This window comes from Homalodisca vitripennis, chromosome 2, assembly GCF_021130785.1.
Source record: "Homalodisca vitripennis isolate AUS2020 chromosome 2, UT_GWSS_2.1, whole genome shotgun sequence".
Lineage (NCBI taxonomy): Eukaryota > Metazoa > Arthropoda > Insecta > Hemiptera > Cicadellidae > Homalodisca > Homalodisca vitripennis.
In genome coordinates, this window is record NC_060208.1 from 138,134,035 (window position 1) to 138,158,217 (window position 24,183).

At 40.3% G+C, this 24,183-nt stretch overlaps 1 protein-coding gene across 3 annotated transcripts in view; it reads right to left on the reverse strand.

Moving 5' to 3' along the window:
- LOC124354792 overlaps positions 1–24,183 on the reverse strand; it is a 170,007-nt gene that overhangs the window by 102,330 nt on the left and 43,494 nt on the right. For all 3 annotated transcript variants that reach the window (XM_046805505.1, XM_046805506.1, XM_046805504.1), the window contains exon 3: positions 14,762–14,844. In XM_046805505.1, the coding sequence (XP_046661461.1) occupies positions 14,762–14,844 (83 nt within the window). The remainder of the gene's footprint in view (positions 1–14,761; positions 14,845–24,183) is intronic.

Consider the following 24,183-nt stretch of genomic DNA (forward strand, 5'->3'; position numbering starts at 1 on the left):
AATTCCAGTCTGCCAGAAACGGTTTACTTTTTTCTTACGTGCCGACGCAACCAGTAGAAAAACGCAAAGCAAGGGTTCACCACAGTTTCTGCGAAGCGCGGTTGATAGTGAATCATCCCCTGGTCGGAGTCGGAGCTCACTGATTCATGGAGTCCCTGCACGACACTACCCCCGATCCACTAAATTCTACCGGTTACGCAAAATTAATCAATCTTTGCGGACAGCTGAGTTTATAATCCTTACCATTGACGAATAATGCGTTTCAATAATGATTATTCTCAAACAACTTAAAACCTGACTCACTTCACCGTTACTATACATACCTGTATATATATATATATATATATATATATATATATATATATATATATATATATATATATTTAATAGCCGAGGAACATTTATTAGAAAACCTATAATAGGAATATCAAATAACAAAAATTCCAGAAATAATTAAATATCTAAGAACTTACTACTTCTGGCAAAAACACACAAATGTATAATTATTACTTTCATGGAAAGCTTAAAAAAGCTACGATTATATTTTCTTAGAAAAACAAATATTGCATGCGAATAGATAGATCTGGTTAATAGCGCGATAACGCTGGCAATAGAAGACTTGTCTGCAATTTTATTTAGAAAAGTTAATACTTTAATGTTAATCCCGGACATAATTTAATTTCGTATACAACATTTACAATCAACCTGGGTCCTACAGTATCATATGCATACAGCGTGAAATTTAACATGTACAACACCATGGTGACATGTCGCCTGTAGATATATTGTACTGCGTAACTCATGGTTCCTTAAGCACTTGGAAAAATCCACATTGCGCAGATCTTAACCAATCAAACTAATTTTAAGCAACATAATTTTCATAGTTTGGAAAATAATCCTTAGATGTTTTACATCATTACTTTTACCAACTTACGTGTGTATGTATATATTAAACTAGGCTATTGCCACTTATACAAATTTAATTAATGTAAACTAAAGTCATTTAACAGGTATTTGGTCTTCCGATCATATGTTACAGTGGTTATTTAAACACATATGTGAAAGAAACGGCCAAATACAAAATAATTGAATCGTAAAAAGTGAGGGCTCTGTGGTGTAATGGTAGCACATTCACGCGGCAAGTGAGAGATCCGGGTTCGAGTCCCGGCGGAGCAAGTACTTTTTGTGATTCAATGTTTATTGAAATTATATATATATATATATATATATATATATATATATATATATATATATATATATATTGTTAATCATAAATGATTTGATAATACACAGGTAATAATTTTGGAGTGTATGGTGTTACAATATAGAAATGAGTGAGGGGCTGTATTTACATAAGCTATAGTAATAAGGGAATTTCCATTCCAAAGTAGAACATTTCAATGACGAACTGTTTTTTCCGGAAATTACTCTGAGACATATGAACTGTTAATGACAAACGTATCATTTCTTGGACGATTATTTAATTTATTAACATTCTGCTTTCATGCACTTTATCATTATTTTATCACATATTATGTACTAACACGTTTGTAAAAACGTACCTTCACAGTATTGATATTTAATTTATATTAGTTCTTTAAATTGGCTTTACTGTATTTATACTTAAAAATAAAGAAGTGAATTGAATTGAAGAACAAACCTTACACAATGACCTTTTCTCAGCAAGCACCATAGTGGAGTAATGTCATAGTCTATTACGGGAATCTAAACTTCAATTTGGAATTTCATCCTTTTACACCAAACTGATACATTTAGAATAATACTATGGAATGGTGCGGGTTTTTGTACATGCAGGGTGATGATTCTAACACATCCTTCTAGAGAACCACCATTGAAAACTAACCAAACTTGTTTCCTAGGAACCACAACTCCAGAAACAGTTCCGTACATTCATGTAAGAATTAACTGTCACACAACCAACAAGAGGAAGGCGACATTTGATGTCCAGTGACGAGATGATTTACATGTGCCCAGAGACTATCGCTTACGTAATGCAGACGTCCTACCCAACTCAGGATAGTTATATAGAAATCATGAAGTGTGACATTTGACACTGTTCGTTCAAACGAGCTGCTTTTCAACCCTAGAAAGACACAGTATCCCTGGTATATTGCATGTCCTCCACATTACTCTATGTCATGTCTACGGTAAACTAAATTGGGTATGATATGCTGTAGTGAATGCAAGATCCGAGCGTGTGGTGACGGTTATGGGCTGCAGACGATGCCAATAACGCTCACCATAGTTACTGTCATGACAATATACACGGTACATACGGCCGGTGACGATAGTACCAGGCCCTCCACATTACCCTCTGTCATGTCTACGGTAAACTAAATTGGGTATGATATGCAGTAGTAGGCGAGCGTGTGGTGACGGTTATGGGCTGCAGACGATGCCAATAATGTTCACCATAGTTACTGTCATGACAGTATACATGGTACATACGGCCGGTGACGATAGTACCAGGCCCTCCACATTACCCTCTGTCATGTCTACGGTAAACTAAATTGGGTATGATATGCAGTAGTAGGCGAGCGTGTGGTGACGGTTATGGGCTGCAGACGATGCCAATAATGTTCACCATAGTTACTGTCATGACAGTATACATGGTACATACGACCGGTGACGATAGTACCAGGCTCTCCACATTACCCTCTGTCATGTCTACGGTAAACTAAATTGGGTATGATATGCAGTAGTAGGCGAGCGTGTGGTGACGGTTATGGGCTGCAGACGATGCCAATAATGTTCACCATAGTTACTGTCATGACAGTATACACGGTACAAACGGTCGGTGACGATAGTATCAGGCCCTCCACATTACCCTCTGTCATGTCTACGGTAAACTAAATTGGGTATGATATGCTGTAGTGAATGCAAGATCCGAGCGTGTGGTGACGGTTATGGGCTGCAGACGATGCCAATAACGCTCACCATAGCTACTTTCATGACAGTAGACACGGTACAAACGGTCGGTGACGATAGTATCAGGCCCTCCACAGTACCCTCTGTCATGTCTACGGTAAACTAAATTGGGTATGATATGCAGTAGTAATGCAAGAGCCGAGCGTGTGTGGTGACGGTTATGGGCTGCAGACGATGCCAATAATGTTCACCATAGTTACTGTCATGACAGTAGACACGGTACAAACGGTCGGTGACGATAGTACGAGGCCCTCCACATTACCCTCTGTCCTGTCTACGGTAAACTAAATTGGGTATGATATGCTGTAGTGAATGCAAGAACCGAGCGTGTGGTGACGGTTATGGGCTGCAGACGATGCCAATAACGCTCACCATAGCTACTTTCATGACAGTATACACGGTACAAACGGTCCGGTGACGATAGTACCAGGCCCTCCACATTGCCCTCTGTCATGTCTACGGTAAACTAAATTGGGTATGATATGCAGTAGTAGCCGAGCGTGTGGTGACGGTTATGGGCTGCAGACGATGCCAATATGTTCACCATAGTTACTGTCATGACAGTATACACGGTACAAACTGCCAGTGGACGATAGTATCAGGCCTCTACACTACTCTCTGTCATGTCTACGGTAAACTAAATTAGGGTATGATATGCTGTAGTGAATGCAATATCCGAGCGTGTGGTGTGGGTTATGGGCTGCAGACGATGCCAATAACGCTCACCATAGTTACTGTCATGACAATATACATGGTACATACGGTCGGTGACGATAGTACCAGGCCCTCCCACATTACCCTCTGTCATGTCTACGGTAAACTAAATTGGGTATGATAAGCTGAAGGGGAATGCAAGATCCGAGCGTTTTAGTGACAGTTATGGGCTGCAGACGATGCCAATAACGCTCACCATAGCTACTTTCATGACAGTATACACGGTACAAACGGTCGGTGACGATAGTACCAGGCCCTCCACATTGCCCTCTGTCATGTCTACGGTAAAAACTAAATTGGGTATGATATGCAGTAGTAGCCGAGCGTGTGTGGTGACGGTTATGGGCTGCAGACGATGCCAATAATGTTCACCATAGTTACTGTCATGACAGTATACACGGTACAAACGGTCGGTGACGATAGTACCAGGCCCTCCACATTGCCCTCTGTCATGTCTACGGTAAACTAAATTGGGTATGATATGCAGTAGTAGCCGAGCGTTTTGTGGTGACGGTTATGGGCTGCAGACGATGCCAATAAATGTTCACCATAGTTACTGTCATGACAGTATACACGGTACAAACGGTCGGTGACGATAGTACCAGGCCCTCCACATTACCCTCTGTCCATGTCTACGGTAAACTAAATTGGGTATGATATGCAGTAGTAGCCGAGGGTGTGGTGACGGTTATGGGCTGCTGACGACGCGAATAACGCTCACCATAGCTACTTTCATGACAGTAATACACGGTACAAACGGCCAGTGACGATAGTAAATCAGGCCTCTACACTACTCTCTGTCATGTCCTACGGTAAACTAAATTGGGTATGATATGCTGTAGTGAATGCAATATCCGAGCGTGTGGTGACGGTTATGGGCTGCAGACGATGCCAATAACGCTCACCATAGTTACTGTCATGACAATATACATGGTACATACGGTCGGTGACGATAGTACCAGGCCCTCCACATTACCCTCTGTCATGTCTACGGTAAAACTAAATTGGGTATGATATGCAGTAGTAGCCGAGCGTGTGGTGACGGTTGTGGGCTGCAGACGATGCCAATAACGCTCACCATAGCTACTTTTCATGACAGTATACACGGTACAAACGGCCGGTGACGATAGTAATCAGGCCTCTACACTACTCTCTGTCATGTCTACGGCAAACTAAATTGGGTTTGATATGCTGTAGTGAATGCAATATCCGAGCGTGTGGTGACGGTTATGGGCTGCAGACGATGCCAATAACGCTCACCATAGTTACTGTCATGACAATATACATGGTACATTACGGTCGGTGACGATAGTACCAGGCCCTCCACATTACCCTCTGTTATGTCTACGGTATACACTAAATTGGGTATGATATGCAGTAGTAGCCGAGCGTGTGGTGACGGTTATGGGCTGCAGACGATGCCAATAATGCTCACCATAGCTACTTTCATGACAGTATACACGGTACAAACAGCCGGTGACGATAGTATCAGGCCTCTACACTACTCTCTGTCATATCTACGGTAAACTAAATTGGGTATGATATGCTGTAGAGAATGCAATATCCGAGCGTGTGTGGTGACGGTTATGGGCTGCAGACGATGCCAATAATGTTCACCATAGTTACTGTCATGGCAGTATACACGGTACAAACGGTCGGTGACGATAGTACCAGGCCCTCCACATTACCCTCTGTCATGTCCTACGGTAAACTAAATTGGGTATGATATGCTGTAGTGAATGCAAGATCCGAGCGTGTGGTGACCTTTATGGCTGCAGACGATGCCAATAACGCTCACCATAGCTACTGTCATGACAGTATACACGGTACAAACGGTCGGTGACGATAGTACCAGGCCCTCCACATTTCCCTCTGTCATGTCTACGGTAAACTAAATTGGGTATGATATGCAGTAGTAGCCGAGCGTGTGGTGACGGTTATGGGCTGCAGACGATGCCAATAATGTTCACCATAGTTACTGTCATGACAGTATACACGGTACAAACGGTCGGTGACGATAGTACGAGGCCCTCCACATTACCCTCTGTCATGTCTACGGTAAACTAAATTGGTATGATATGCTGTAGTGAATGCAAGAACCGAGCGTGTGGTGACGGTTATGGGCTGCAGACGATGCCAATAACGCTCACCATAGCTACTTTTCATGACAGTATAACACGGTACAAAACAGTCGGTGACGATAGTACCAGGCCCTCCACATTGCCCTCTGTCATGTCTACGCTAAAACTAAAATTGGGTATGATATGCAGTAGTAGCCGAGCGTGTGGTGACGGTTTATGGGCTGCAGACGATGCCAATAATGTTCACCATAGTTACTGTCATGACAGTATACACGGTACAAACTGCCGGTGACGATAGTATCAGGCCTCTACACTACTCTCTGTCATGTCTACGGTAAACTAAATTAGGGTATGATATGCTGTAGTGAATGCAATATCCGAGCGTGTGGTGTGGGTTATGGGCTGCAGACGATGCCAATAACGCTCACCATAGTTACTGTCATGACATTATACATGGTACATACGGTCGGTGACGATAGTACCAGGCCCTCCACATTACCCTCTGTCATGTCTACGGTAAACTAAATTGGGTATGATAAGCTGTAGGGAATGCAAGATCCGAGCGTTTAGTGACAGTTATGGGCTGCAGACGATGCCAATAACGCTCACCATAGCTACTTTCATGACAGTATACACGGTACAAACGGTCGGTGACGATAGTACCAGGCCCTCCACATTGCCCTCTGTCATGTCTACGGTAAACAAAAGTGGGTATGATATGCAGTAGTAGCCGAGCGTGTGGTGACGGTTATGGGCTGCAGACGATGCCAATAATGTTCACCATAGTTACTGTCATGACAGTATACACGGTACAAACGGTCGGTGACGATAGTACCAGGCCCTCCACATTGTCCTCTGTCCATGTCTACGGTAAACTAAATTGGGTATGATATGCAGTAGTAGCCGAGGGTGTGGTGACGGTTATGGGCCTGCTGACGACGCGCGAATAACGCTCACCATAGCTACTTTCATGACAGTATACACGGTACAAACGGCCAGTGACGATAGTATCAGGCCTCTACACTACTCTCTGTCATGTCTACGGTAAACTAAATTGGGTATGATATGCTGTAGTGAATGCAATATCCGAGCGTGTGGTGACGGTTATGGGCTGCAGACGATGCCAATAACGCTCACCATAGTTACTGTCATGACAATATACATGGTACATACGGTCGGTGACGATAGTACCAGGCCCTCCAGATTACCCTCTGTCATGTCTACGGTAAACTAAATTGGGTATGATATGCAGTAGTAGCCGAGCGTGTGGTGACGGTTATTGGGCTGCAGACGAATGCCAATAACGCTCACCATAGCTACTTTCATGACAGTATAACACGGTACAAACGGCCGGTGACGATAGTATCAGGCCTCTCTACACTATTCTCTGTCATGTCTACGGCAAACTAAATTGGGTTTGATATGCTGTAGTGAATGCAATATCTAAGCGTGTGTGGTGACGGTTTATGGGGCTGCAGACGATGCCAATAACGCTTACCATAGTTACTGTCATGACAATATACATGGTACATACGGTCGGTGACGATAGTACCAGGCCCTCCACATTACCCTCTGTCATGTCTACGGTAAAACTAAATTGGGTATGATATGCTGTAGTGAATGCAAGATCCGAGCGTGTGGTGACGGTAATGGGCTGCAGACGATGCCAATAACGCTCACCATAGTTACTGTCATGACAGTATACACGGTACAAACGGTCGGTGACGATAGTACCAGGCCCTCCACATTACCCTCTGTCATGTCTACGGTAAACTAAATTGGGTATGATATGCAGTAGTAGCCGAGCGTGTGGTGACGGTTATGGGCTGCAGACGATGCCAATAACGCTCACCATAGCTACTTTCATGACAGTATACACGGTACAAACGGCCGGTGACGATAGTAATCAGGCCTCTACACTACTCTCTGTCATGTCCTACGGTAAACTAAATTGGGTAGATATGCTGTAGTGAATGCAATATCCGAGCGTGTGTGGTGACGGTTATGGGCTGCAGACGATGCCAATAACGCTCACCATAGTTACTGTCATGACAATATACATGGTACATACGGTCGGTGACGAAAGTACCCAGGCCCTCCACTTTACCCTATGTCATGTCTACGGTAAACTAAATTGGGTATGATATGCAGTAGTAGCCGAGCGTGTGTGGTGACGGTTTATGGGCTGCAGACGATGCCAATAACGCTCACCATAGCTACTTTTCATGACAGTATACACGGTACAAACGGCCGGTGACGATAGTATCAGGCCTCTACACTACTCTCTGTCCACGTCTACGGTAAACTAAATTGGGTATGATATGCTGTAGTGAATGCAATATCTAAGCGTGTGGTGACGGTTATGGGCTGCAGACGATGCCAATAACGCTTACCATAGTTACTGTCATGACAATATACATGGTACATACGGTCGGTGACGATAGTACCAGGCCCTCCACATTACCCTCTGTCATGTCTACGGTAAACTAAATTGGGTATGATATGCTGTAGTGAATGCAAGATCCGAGCGTGTGGTGACGGTTATGGGCTGCAGACGATGCCAATAACGCTCACCATAGTTACTGTCATGACAGTATACACGGTACAAACGGTCGATGACGATAGTAACCAGGCCCTCCACACTACCCTCTGTCATGTCTACGGTAAACTAAATTGGGTATGATATGCAGTAGTAGCCGAGCGTGTGTGGTGACGGTTATGGGCTGCAGACGATGCCAATAACGCTCACCATAGCTACTTTCATGACAGTATACACGGTACAAACGGCCGGTGACGATAAGTATCAGGCCTCTACACTACTCTCTGTCATGTCTACGGTAAACTAAATTGGGTATGATATGCTGTAGTGAATGCAATATCCGAGCGTGTGGTGACGGTTATGGGCTGCAGACAATGCCAATAACGCTCACCATAGTTTACTGTCATGACAATATACATGGTACATACGGTCGGTGACGATAGTACCAGGCCCTCCACATTACCCTCTGTCATGTCTACGGTAAACTAAATTGGGTATGATATGCAGTAGTAGCCGAGCGTGTGGTGACGGTTATGGGCTGCAGACGATGCCAATAATGTTCACCATAGTTACTGTCATGACAGTATACACGGTACAAACGGTCGGTGACGATAGTACCAGGCCCTCCACATTACCCTCTGTCATGTCTACGGTAAACTAAATTGGGTATGATATGCTGTAGTGAATGCAGATCCGAGCGTGTGGTGGCGGTTTATGGGCTGCAGACGATGCCAATAACGCTCACCATAGTTACTGTCATGACAGTATACACGTTACAAACGGTCGGTGACGATAGTATCAGGCCCTCCACAGTACCCTCTGTCATGTCTACGGTAAACTAAATTGGGTATGATATGCAGTAGTAATGCAAGAGCCGAACGTGTGGTGACGGTTATGGGCTGCAGACGATGCCAATAACGCTCACCATAGCTACTTTCATGACAGTATACACGGTACAGACGGCCGGTGATGATGGTGCCAAGTACTCAGCACGTGTGGCGCTAGTCAGTATACGGCTACAGTACTCTCCAAGTTATTTTGGGGGAGCATTATTTCATTATTTATCATGAAAATCCCAACGGACGGGAATTTTAGCAGTATAACTGTTTACAAACTAGGACAAAATAAATTTACGTTAATTATGTTTATGTTTAGTTTTATTCTACCAACGAAAATGTTTGTACTGAGAATGGAATAAATGTATGACCAATTTTTGTTATAGTAAGAGAATAATGTAATATAAATTTAAAAATTAAAATGGTTTCTAAACTATATAAGTTTTAAAGCTTTAAAAATAACAGAAATAAAACATATTTAATCAATATAATTTATTTGATCTATAAAATATATTTAGTCTATACAATAGTTATTCACAATGTGAATATATAAAACATTGATCAAACTTACATGTAGTTTACATTGTAAACTTACAAACGATATCAAGTGCCTAAGTCTTAAAGCAAATAATGAATTAAAACTTATTTTATTTCAACTAACATAATAATTACCTATAATCGACCATTATAGGTAATTAATTATTCATATAATTGATTTAAAATTACGATATCTAACAGGAAAGTAGAGAACGACCAATTTCTATAAAAGAATTGTTAAACGCTATTGAAAATTCAAACATTTAAATACAAAATTACTGTTTTAATGTATCTTTGATGTTTTTCTACCATTTACAATTTTTGTTCTACTCGCCTACAAGACGTCAGACATTCACCCGTTAACGGTATGAAGTTTTCGAGTGCAAACTACATAAATCTTATCCAAGAAGGCAATGGACTTAAACCATATGAGAGCTTTATCATCAAAGGTTTTTCAGGATTTATCTCTTTTAAGTTATTAGTGCAGGAGCTATATCCTTTTAAAGTTTACCTTTCATTATGTTAGTTGTGTAACATTCTACAAAGAAATTCACTACTGTGCACACAGACTGGCACCAAGTGCAGTGTTGTAGTGTAGTATGACATTTAGCTAACAGTTACACAATGACAGTTGTAGTTTACTTGGCATCGGTCAGCTGTTAATCTTCCTCCTCACCTCCTGCCAACTCTCCACTGACAGCTCAATAATACTGGCCTTACATCTCTTTACAACTTTCCGCTACATGACCATATTCATAGATTTGCATTGTCTCTGAAGCGTAAACATACTGTCCCAGTTTATATCTTAAATTTCTAACTCTTGTATCAACCAGGATCAATGCTGTTATAATGTTTGACTGTTTACATGTAGGATGACAAAAACATAATATTCTCCAAATAGCCAACCAGACCCTTAACTCATTGGTTATCAGTAGAATAACCAATTTCACCAAATCTAATTCTAAGATTTAGGAAATTTTTGCTTCCAGATCAAATGAAACTGTAAAAGATATATCTGACATCTCTAATAAAGTCAATCGGTATCCTTAAGTTCAAACTTTAATACAGATTTGACCAATACAGATAAGTGACAGTCACCTAGTGTGTAAAATTTTTAAAGATGCCTTGAAAGGACTCAAAATCTGTCTGAAAAAGAAGTAATTAACGCATTATTTATTATTTCAATACACCTATTTACACTATTTAAGAATAGCATGTATACACACGAATACTAGCGAATAAGCTTATTTCGTGTTTCAACAAAAGAGCACAAATTTATAAAATTGCATTCATATCTGTCCCAGGAGACATCGACACGAACCTGACAGAGATGGGTGTATAACAACAGTAATGATAGCGGCGCCATGTTAAGTGGCAGAAGTCACGCTTTACACAGCCTAGGACAAGCCGACACCACACCTTGTCCCGCGCACCTCATTTGCATGAGATCACCTCTTGGAGTATAAAATCTCTGCCAAAATGTCCCAGGAGAAATCGACACGGGCCGGACAAGCCGACACCACACCTTGTCCCGCGCACCTCATTTACATGAGATCACCTCTTGGAGTATAGAATCTCTGCCAAAATGTCCCAGGAGAAATCAACACGGGCCGGACAAGCCGACACCACACCTTGTCCCGCGCACCTCATTTACATGAGATCACCTCTTAGAGTATAGAATCTCTGCCAAAATGTCCCAGGAGACATCGAACACGAGTCGGACAAGCCGACACCACACAATGTCCCGCGCACCACATTTACATAAGATCCATCTTGGAATATAGGATCGCTGCCAAAATGTCCCAGGAGACATCGACACGAGCCCGGACAAGCCGACACCACACCTTGTCCCGCGCACCTCATTTACATGAGATCACCTCTTTGGAGTATAGAATCTCTGCCAAAATGTCCCAGGTGACATCGACACGAGCCGGACAAGCCGACACCACACAATGTCCCGCGAACCTCATTTACATAAGATCGCACCTTGGAATATAGGATCGCTGCTAAAATGTCCCAGGAGACATCGACACGAGCCGGACAAGCCGACACCACACAATGTCCCGCGCACCTCATTTGCATGAGATCACCTTTTGGAGTATAGGATCCCTGCCAAAATGTCCCAGGAGAAATCGACACGAGCCCGACAAGCCGACACCACACCTTGTCCCGCGCACCTCATTTGCATGAGATCACCTTTTGGAGTATAGGATCCCTGCCAAAATGTCCCAGGAGACATCGACACGAGCCGGACAAGCCGACACCAAACAATGTCCCGCGCACCTCATTTACATAAGATCGCATCTTGGAATATAGGATCGCTGCTAAATGTCCCAGGAGACATCGACACGAGCCCGACAAACCGACACCACACCTTGTCCCGCGCACCTCATTTGCGTGAGATCACCTCTTGGAGTATAGGATCGCTGCCGAAATGTCCCAGGAGACATCGACACGAGCCGGACAAGCCGACACCACACAATGTCCCGCGCACCTCATTTGCATGAGATCACCTCTTTGAGTATAGGATCTCTGCCAAAATGTCCCAGGTGACATCGACACGAGCCGGACAAGCCGACACCACACAATGTCCCGTGCACCTCATTTGCATGAGATCACATTTTGGATTTATATAATCCCTGCCAAAATGTCCCAGGAGACATCGACACGAGCCGGACAAGCCGACACCACACAATGTCCCGCGCACCTCATTTGCATGAGATCACCTCTTGGAGTATAGGATCCCTGCCAAAAATGTCCCAGGAGACATCGACACGAGTCGGGACAAAACCGACACCACACAATTTCCCGCGCACCTCATATAAGATCGCATCTTGGAATATAGGATCGCATGTAGACATCACACCTTGTCCCGCGTACCTCATTTGCATGAGATCACCTTTTTTGGATCCCTGCCAAAATGTACCAGGAGACATCGCCGATACCACAGAGCACCTCTACATAAGACCGCACCTTGGAATATAGGATCGCTGCTAAATGTCCCAGGTGACATCGACACGAGCCGGAACAAGCCGACACCACACAATGTCCCGCGCACTTCATTTGCATGAGATCACATTTTGAGTTATATAATCCCTGCCAAAATGTCCCAGGAGACATCGACACGAGCCGGACAAGCCGACACCACACCTTGTCCCGCGCACCTCATTTGCATGAGATCACCTCTTGGAGTATAGGATCTCTGCCAAAATGTCCCAGTCCAGCGCACCTCATTTGCATGAGATCGCCTCCAACCGCCCAGTTCAGTTATGATCATCAGTTGTAATGAGGTTTAAGTTTACTAAAGACCTAAAGTTACACAATATCCTACAAGGCTAGTTGCTAGTTAAGACATTCAAACGTCGATAACTAATTAATTATAAAAACAAATTTATTCATTGGTATTGTCTCCTTCTGTGTACATCGACTTTATAGACCTAACTTTATTCTGATGACAAAATCAAGTTATCCTCTAAAAAGAAATCAAAAAATGCTTATAGCACCTGTATATCTGTAACCCTTTCCACGGACCACCATTATCTTTTTACCTGGCAGCTCGGTGTACAATCTGTTATAGTATATAGATATTACTTTACTGTTTAAAATATTATCTCCATGAAAAATAAATAAAAAGATTGAATAAATTGAACATTAAATTAATGAAAATACTGTGTTTAATATGGCTCTACATTTAAATGTTGGCTTTGCCTATTTAATAAGAACATCTTGTATTCAAATACTTGAGATGGAAAATGTCCTTAATCCTGTTAGCTCTGTTAAATACACCGGGAAATAAAACTTGTTCTCTCACACATCGAGGACACAGTAAATGTACGAGAGAGTGTGGGGTTCGTGCTGGGGTCGGTACTACTTCAGGTGCCACGGTTCTGTGAACTGTGTATAAACAAACTAAGCTAAACCTTAGTAAAGTACTAAATAAACGTATCCTACGCTGACAAGTAAAACTAAATCTCCATATAGAATCCCTAAATTGTAACAATAAAAACGTTCCCGCTCCCACTGGGTCAAGGAGTCACACGCTCCAGTGTAACGTTGGCCTACATAGGCGCCAATAACGTTTAGAGCATACCGTATCGTAACTCAGTCTCGCCGTATAAGAGACAGATAAAAGGCTGAATCAATAACAAAACTGCCTCTTCAGACAAAAGCCGAGGTAACGTTACACACACGTGCGACGTGACGCGGTGTGATATGTGACGTGTGCGTGGATATACGGCTACTTACCCCTATCGTCGGACAGTGCCGCCCTCATTCCACCCCATGTCACGTGATGGTGGAACGTGTTCATATAATATCTTTTCGTCTTTTATCACGAGGTTCCAATTCTGTAAAACATCACTCTATGCAGTTTTTATACTTTAGGGCCTACTCCTGATTATGGACTCCAATTCCAACTCCTCTTCAGTACGTGACTTGTTTACTCGGAAACACGGACACAACGTGATGATGTAATTTCTACTACCCAACACCGCTCAGGCTACGATTCCTGTAGATTGTAAAACAACAACAACAAAAAACTAAATTTAGATACTCGCACCCGACTCACTACTCTACCACATAACGTTTATGCAACTATAAATCGTACAGAATAAGATTTAAAATTTTTTAAAGGCTGTATAGTAAGTTTAGAATTTATAAAAATTTATTTAAACTGGAAAATCAAAACTAATTTTTATTCTATTTTTTTTTTTATTATTTTTAATAAAATCAAATGAAAACACAATTTATTCTTTTAGTGCACAGACTAAATTATTTTTAGAGAGAAAATTAACGTGACTACTAAAATATTTAAGGAAACTCCATTAAACTATGTATTGTCGATTAAAATTACGACTAAATGGTCTACTTTCTATTTGCCAATAAAATAGTGTTTTCTTTAACACTCTGAGTGCTACCCTTGATTATAAAACCTGCAGAAGGCTACAGCGCTACTAGCTAGACGAGCGATACCAGCCATTCTTTGAGTATGTTAAATACTACAAAATATCACCAACGTAAAACCCATCAGTATTTTTGAGTCTATAGTAATACCAATGTACTTAACATGTTATTTTACAAGTTCTGCTTAATACTCGTAGGCGTACCTCCAGTAGACTCAGCAGTAAAGGCATCAAGTCGGGTTTCTTCCGCCGCAGACGCTCCAGGGTGTGCTCCCGTATCGTTCTGTCTGGAACCAAAAGCTGTCGTCACAATTGATATTGTACAGTACAAATATTTTATGTGTGCGTTGCAGTACTTAAAATTTCAATGTCGTAAATCATTAAAAGAAAGGCTAGTGGTTCATAGTGATATGTGAACAACCTAATCTAAAGAATAGGTTATTTTGACCATAAATTCTTATTTTATTGGAAACTGTAACTATATTGTTGTAATCTAACTACTTTTTTATTCGAACGTATCAAACCCTAATTAAAATACCCTTTTGAACTAAAACAATAAATTTTTAAAACATTAGTTTTCTCAGTTAAAGTATAGCACGAAGTCAAATGATCACTTGTTATTGAAAAGGTAGCTTAATTTGTTATGTTAATAAAAATAGGAGGAATCTCACCAAATAATCAATCTGAAGAGTCATAAAAAAACGTTAACCCCTTTTGTCGATATTTTTTATTTTTCCGTTATTATTAAAATACTCATTAGAAAAGAACTTGTATATGTCAAACCCCGGACAAGAAGTAACGTGGCCACAAAGTACACAAATTCCAAGTCAAGATATCTCCACTCTATGATGACGTGGATACGTCAAACCACTTCCCGCAGTGCGCCATTCGACGTTGTATAATTGCCAATTTAACTTGTCTTGGCGTGAGATTGTGCGTGAGACAGCGGTGCGTGTTGCTTGGAACCTCTTCAACCTAGAGGGAGACCTCAACCAACAACAAACACTCTTTACGATATGTTCTTTAAAGTTTGCCTTTTATCTTCCTTCATTTCTAAATTTTCTTCTCGTCGTTCCACATTGTAAGTCAGTTTTGTAACGTCTCCACTCGATCACAAAGTACACAAATTCCAAGTCAAGGTGTCTCCACTCTATGGTGACGCGGATACGTTAAACCACATTTATCGACATTTAAAGGTTATATTATGGGAGTCATGATTTGAGTTGTTCACGGTGTAATGACCTGTGCTCTTTTACAATCGAACACAGTTAAATCCCTCATTTCTTTTGAGTGAGGTTGTAAGAAATACTGGAACGTATAATTTATTGTAAACATAATTGGTTACATATACTGTAATACCGACTAGATACAGTCAATTAGGCCAAGCTTACTTCAATCACCCTGGTTTCCATATATTTCTAAACATTCCAATGGCCAACCGCATTGGAATAATTGTGTTCTCGCATCATTAATTGTTGAAAAATTGACTTCGTTTCTATTTTTCCTAAGAATGATTCAAAACGTGTTCGTTGAATATAATGAAGGTCTACTATGCCAATGTATAATCTCGTCTTAAACATGGTACTGTACAATGGGGATGTTACCACATTATGATACAGTACGTATTCAGAGTGTAATCACACTGATGTTCACTTATAACCATTTTAGGGTCAGTTACCGCCCCTTGTTTGAAAACTTACATATGTGCCTATTCACAAGAAAAGTGATCTTATCTCTCAGAAATGGATTTCAAGTTATTTGCATGTCTGGCTACAGTTTTACCAATTTGGTAAAAGAATTATCGAGATGTCTTGAAGAACAAACTGAATTACATAACTATTACAAAATACGTGTAATTCCTAGATGTATCTACAATCACTATAATATTGCGGCAGTTTATTGTAAAATCTACGATTTCAGTAACGTTTCATGTGATAAGAACCTGCAATATAAACAACATTCACATTAAATAACAAACTGTAGTCTAGGTGAAACAGTGCAGCAAGTCGAGTAGTACAGTCAAGGGAAGCTCGATAGAACGCAATATCCCTAATTGGTTGGGTGCGTGACGGTAAGTAGGGTGTCTCGGACATTCCATGTCAAACAATAACATCAACTGACATTCTGACATACTTCACGATAGGTATAAGCGGACTGCACAATCGTCGATATTTAACTTTCTATGCCGTCGTTCTTGATATGGCTCGTATCAAATTTCCTTTAATCTATTTTATTTTTCAAATAGATCCATTAGAAAGACAGGATATGTTCATTTTGCTACAGTTTAACAATTAGTGGAGCCTCCCTGTTTATTAAAGATACAATGTATTACGTTGTCGACAGTGCACAACACCGGATCGACCGTGAACAACGCGCCGCGCCGCACCCACACAAATCGTTGCTCTAGTACAAAGTTGACTCTAACTTACGATTATAAGTGTTCGTGTTCAAGTCAAACTCTCGCACCTCCAAGAAAACCTGCCATTGTCAAGAGCAGGCTAAATGTCAAATCAAATCAAACAAGTTTTTTATTGCCGGAACATTATACAACGCATGGCAAATGTCAAATTTTTGCTTTTTACTTGCTAAAATTTTTGTCAAACACACCACAAGAAATCTCATTCAAACATGTCATGTTGTGTGTACTCTACCACTGACGTGGAACGTCCCGCATTGCACCAATCGTCCCTTGCTAGGCCCCATGCCATGTTGCTTGTACTGTACCACTGACGCCGAACGTCCCGCATTGCACCAATCGTCCCTTGCTAGGCCCCATGCCACGTTGCTTGTGCTGTACCACTGACGCGGAACGTCCCGCACTGCCGCACTATACTAATCGTCCCTTGCTAGGCTCCATGCCATGTTGTCTGTACTGTACCACTGACGCGGAAAGTCTCTCACTGCACCAATCGTCCCTTGCTAGGCTCCATGCCATGTTGTCTGTACTGTACCACTGACGCAGAAAGTCTCTCACTGCACCAATCGTCCCTTGCTAGGCTCCATGCCATGTTGTCTGTACTGTACCACTGACGCGGAAAGTCTCTCACTGCACCAATCGTCCCTTGCTAGGTCCCATGCCATGTTGTCTGTACTGTACCACTGACGCGGAAAGTCTCTCACTGCACCAATCGTTCCTTGCTAGGCTCCATGCCATGTTGTATGTACTAGGCCCCATGTCATATTTTCTGTACTGTACCACTTACGCGGAACGTCCCGCGTCCCTAGGTTACATGATTGCCTACCTATATACATTGTGCATTCTACGGTTGTGCATATTTACTAGGATTCAAGTCAAAATTCTTAAGTGTAAGAACCTCTGTGGCGTATACGTAGTTCGACTTTGAGGTTGAAAAACCAATTGCGAGGTTTGGTATCTCATTTTGCATCCATGGGGAAAGTGGTGGCATTTATATCAGGCATTTTCGGATCCGACTTCGGCTTGAGTGAAAGTTGTACTTATAAATATATTACTCTAAAATCAGCAATGTTTTTATTTTAGGTTTCAAATGATAAAGTAGCAACTGTAAATAAACATTCAAGTTGATAGTAAAAGCATATCCTTATCATAGTTTTTATCATTTTCTTCTAAAGGCTTGGAAGGCCATCACTAAATGTACCGCTTAAGACACAAGTCGACACTGTTAATCTACAAATAAACTGTATCTCCTAGATGCCGTAATCAACTAAATTACATCAGCATCCTATTTTGTGTCGCATTTCTTAATAATTTACTACAGGAAGCTATTTTTCAGTTAATAAGAGGCAAGACGACAGTGTATAAATTGCATGCCCGTCATACTAGTTGTGGAGTAGCGAACGAGAGAACAGAAGAAAAGCAGGGGCGGGAGGGAGTAGTTATGGAATTCAGAGAATACATAGGTATTTCCCTCTGACCGATTTTAGCCGACTATGAACCCGAGGAAGTATAACAAGAATCAGTAGAAAAATCAAGAATGTGTCCTTTTTGATAACATCCCATTTAGTTATGATATAATTCTGCGGTTGGTTATAATTTACAAACAAATGAAATTTAGTTGATACCGGAGTGCAAGAGATTTTATCTAATATAATGTCGTTTTTGGCCTTTGACGCAAATTTTTACTGAATAATTGTAAAGTTTATACAAAAAGCGAACTGCTGTCGAACATTTACATTTCACCATACTTACAGAAGTACATGTTCTGGTAAATAAATAATTTATTAAATATTATTATACAGATATTTTTCCTTTCCTTATCAATTAATCTATTTATCTGTGGATTATTACTAAATATATTACTACAGTAATATTTTCTGATAAAAATATCAAATATTACAGAGCAAACAATTATAGCAAATCGCTCATTTGCACATTTACACAGTAGCATTACAAGCTGAGTACACCATTAAATTGTTCCCACTTAGCTCATCTGCAAATAAATAATAAGGAGGATTTAATTGGACACAGCAGTAGGTTGATCTATGGCCATCAAGGGGGCCTCCTGTGGGGTCTTGTCATGTGTGCCTGCGTTGTTACTACAGGAAGAGTGAGTGGGTGGGTGGATCTTGGTTGAAATTGCCAAATCATTTAATTAACGGATATTTATATAACACCAGCTGTTTCCCTGGCGTAAAGACTCATCTGGTCGTAAAACAGATTGGGCAGGTCAGTGACGGTTTAAATTAGAGCAGTCCCGGCGGCGCTGCCGGACTGATTCTGCGATACTTGATCTTTTTGGCTGAGTTATCTAGATGAAGATACATAATAGATGTACAATAATTAATGTCTTCGAGAGAGTAATATGTACTCAATTTCTCGTCAGGACCACCTCGAAATCTTAATTCGTAGTCTAGCGTAGTTTGAGAGATCGCGTATTCTCCTAAGAGAACGTGAATTTTACTGTGAAGAGATGACAAATGGAAACAACCAACGCTGTGGAAGCTTCTTAAGGACAGGTCATACGACAAAGTCTTGCGGTAATCGACCTTGGGTACGAGCGATGTTAAATAATTTTGGAGAGCCAGTGGTCCTGTCGGACTTTGGATCTGAGTTGAAATTTGATCTGTGATCGCTTTCATTCTGTGTGCAAATCGGTCTTGTCACATCAACTAAATACTCGCCTTTCAGGAGTCCCACAAGGCTCGCTATTGAGCCCCTGTCTCTTTACTGAATTTTAAACGATCTCCTGGATGCTATTAGTGTCAATGCGTTAAAATTTGCCGACGACCTTAGGTATTTTCTGAAACTTCATCACCCGTTTTCAAAGACTTCAAGATAGCTTATACTCAGTAAAATTATGATATATCAAAAATAATAAGTCTGTGGGCTCCATTACATTTTCTAACGTTACTTTTCATAGAACCAAATCTTCAATTTTGTATTCACACTTCATCTCCGACTCTCAGATTCCTATATTATTATAATATATTTCCAACCAGGCAAAAAAAGAGGCTTCATATATAGATTCTCCAAAGGCTTCAATAGTCCATCTGCCCTACGCTCCTTTTACTGTTCTCTGGTTGGACAACTCGTAGAGTTTGCCAGCCCTGTGTGGTGCCCTTATACAACCCACTTTGAGGTCCTGCAGCAACGCTTTATTCGTTTGAATGGGATAAGAATTAGCTACGGTTATCTGGAGGTTCCAGTCGAGGCAATATCTGAAGAACTAAATCTTTTAACTCTCGCATTGCAGCTGACGTGGCAGACGTACTCATGCCACGGAATATTGTAAATTTCCATGTGCAGTGCCCAGATCTCTTAGCTAAGATTGATTTTAAAATCTCTACAAACGGCAGATCTTGTGAGCTATTTAGCCTCAAGCACCACATTACTATGGTTTTGTTTAAACGGTCCTCTAGCTAGCGAGATTCATCTGTCTTGGGAATCTATTGGCTTCTGAATGTGACTTCTATGATACCTTCCAACAAACTCAGAAAAGGGCCTCATGTGTTCTCGCACTAGGCGTCTAACGCGTCTCTGTACTACTTCTTAACTATGTACACTGAAAATCATCCCCATTCATTGTCATAAATGTTTATATTTGTAATTATATTTATTACTTCGTATTATTTATTGTGGTTATGTTTTGGATTGATATGTCGTCAGCGGTTTGCACTTTTGTATCGGTTATACCATTCCTTGCTTAATGTATTATTACACTCGTCATATTTGTTATTAGTATGTATACATATTTAAGCCCTTATTTTTGATATTGTATAATGTTTATTTTTGTTAGAAATCGTGGTATGTGATTTCGTAATGTTAGGTTCTAATTATCGTATTACTATAAGGTGTACTTTTTCAACTTGTGTACATGTCGCCATTGTAAATGTAGTGATTGTAATTTGGCTGATCGACGTTAATAAATAAAAAAATATATCTCTGTCCCTGAGAAGGTTCTACTTTCTATCAGTGAAGTCTATCTAGTATTCTCCCTCTTATTCTACTTGATCAGATCCTCACACATGCTATTGGCTCATGATGAACATAATAATGTTAAAAAGGGGCCGGGTCCACCTTTCCATAACATACGTCTTATGTCTTAAAATTTTGAACATTTACATTGAAGATCAAATGCACGTCACAGTTTTTCAAAAACTTATACAACTTTTTATATTTGACCAATAGCCGAGGAAAGTCATCTACAAACAAATGAATTCAAGTCGTGGCCACGAGCCAAACGAGTTCACTTTGCGTTGCATGTCGACCAAACTGATTTAAGGCCGGCTCATCAGTTACAGTCGATCCACTTAAATTTAGCTTAGCGGAATATTAGCAATTTCTAAACTCGGTCATTCTTTAAAATAAGTTAACATGTCCAATCTGGCGTAATTGAGTTGTGGCAAACACCTGCCTAATTATACTTTTATTTACTCTACACCTTGATATTCTTCAAACTAAATATTTCAATAAAAGTATACAGTAAACAGGAATTTAGAATTTTATGACATTTCAGATCTTATACACTGTATTACGCAGTATTGTGTACCGACTTTTTACTTATCATGTTGGGATCCATACTTGTAGTACTTTTAAACAATGTTACAATAAAATGATTCTTTACTTTTTGTTACGGTGTGGTTCAATTTTTATATTACATGTTATATATTTTTTTTTATTAACTACAATCTACTTAACAATTCTGTACCTACGTAGATTAGATACAGAAATACATAATCAATAGTGTACGGTAATGTCTAGAAAACATTACAAATATTAGTTACACCTAACGACAAAAATAATATTTAGAAAAACTCAATTGTGTACCGATTCTGTGCTTTTATGGCCAAATGGTGAGTTATGTTAATTCCAATTAGTTAGTAACGACGGGCAAATTTAGTATGATTTCTAATACGATTAATTAAAGCGTCTACGAAAAATGTATCTACAATTTAGCCAAATTTCACGAATAGAAATTTGACTAATCATTTTATTTTTCCAATTCTAAAATTTTCCATGGGCTAAGAATCTCTCTCTATCTTCATCTGGCGGGCATATATCACTAGTCTCAGCACCACAGGATACCTCGTGCTGTTTAAAGCACGAAGGGAGCATCATCATCCCAGGCCCATCGCGGTTCAATACGAGGGCTGCTGTTTAAAGCACGATAAGGGATTACAGGCACATATGCGGCATCATCCCAGGCCCATCGCGGTTCAATACCAGGGCTGCTGTTTAAAGCACGAAGGGAGCATCATCCCAGGCCCATCGCGGTTCAATACCAGGGCTGCTTGCTTTTACGCCTTGTACATTACAATGTTTATTAAATCAAATCTGGTGGACAGTAATTATTTACAAAAAGAGGCATAACCACTTGATAGAAGCGTTATATTACGATTGGGATTTCAATTTTAGCCATCAAAATGTTAAGGACACTAAGGACAAGGGTTGTAGTGGAGGCGAGCACATGTTGGGAGCAACAAAGATTATATCAGTTGAAATGTATCAGCTGGTTTTCATCAGTTCATCAGTTATCAAAATTTAAAAGATGTTAACTATTTTTCCAATTCTTATAGCAATTCCAGCGGTACCTTTTTTATTGTTCCCGGCTTGTGCAAGCGTACTTAAAAATGGTCGATTATGCGTTAACGGATTTCGTTGAGAAAAGTGCTGTTAGAATTTGCAATAAAAATTGAAAAATAGTTAACATCTTGTAATTTTCTTTATAACTGATGCAAACCCAGCTGATACATTTCAACTGATAAAATGTCTGTTGCTCCCGGCTTGTGCGCTTGCATATAAAGTGTACATATAAAGTGATGGTACTCGCTTGTGCGTTGACGGATATCGTTATAAAAGTACCGTTGGAATTACTACAAAAATGACTTAATAGTAGGTATCTTATGCACTTTCATAATTATAATGCATTTTTTGTAATTTGACTTTAAAAATAAATGGATAATGATGTATCCCTTCATATAAATATAAGTACATACATTACATACTTAAATTCTTAGGAATAATCTAATCACATATCCAGTTACGTGATTAGGTAGACAAATTAATACAAACTAAATCAAATACTTTTTGAGTGTAGGTCACTAAAATTGTGTTAATATTTAAGCAAATCACACCATTATTGTTTTATTTTCCTTTTATGTACTGCTACCTGTGTACAAAGTTTGATAGCTGTAGTTTTACTAGTTTTAGAGATATTATTTTGTTTTTATAAAATAATACAAAATGGCGGCTAGCGGCTAAACGAGGCATTTATCGACCTATGTTTATATGACATTTATCGACCTATGTTTATATGACATTATTTATCGACCTATGTTTATATGACATTTATCGACCTATGTTTATATGACATTTATCGACCTATGTTTATATGACATTTATCGACCTATGTTTATATGACATTTATCGACCTATGTTTATATGACATTTATCGACCTATGTTTATATGACATTTATCGACCTATGGTTATATGACATTTATCGACCTATGTTTATATGACATTTATCGACCTATGGTTATATGACATTTATCGACCTATGTTTATATGACATTTTTTGTTTGAAATAATGCGGACTATCACCCACTGAAGTTTGTGAGACCCTTTTGTGGACGCCCTATATATCATTATATTTCTCTTTTTGTCACACCACACACCACCCAATCATCGACGAGTTGAGAATGTGTGCCAGGAGTAACTCACACAGATCAAACAGAGGCGACGAGTGTTGGCTGTCACTGACAGTGTACAGTACTGTGAAAATATAAACTAGTGAAGTGACAAATGAAAGCAAGTGGCCGCTCATGTGCGTCACGGCGCGAGTCTAAAGGCGGTCGCACGCGTCGTCCACGTACTGACTGGCCCTGAGCCGACCGTAAGGCTCTCCTCAGCATATGGTCAGTGTTCATGTTACTTTGTCTCTGCCAATATACGCCAGAGCTGCAGGGGCTGTACTCTGTCGGGTAATATCTCACGTGCGGTAGCTGAGTGAATTAACACAATAACTTCTCATACCTTTGACCTCTATCTTTTTTAGTTTCTACTTATTTTTTATGCAGCTTTTATGCAGTTCAGTTCACAGTTCACAACTTTATTTTCCAAATAGTTTACTACAATACAATTCCATGTGCTATACAAAGCACGTGTGGAAGAGAAAAGCTATTTCTTTCTTAATATATTGTCATTAT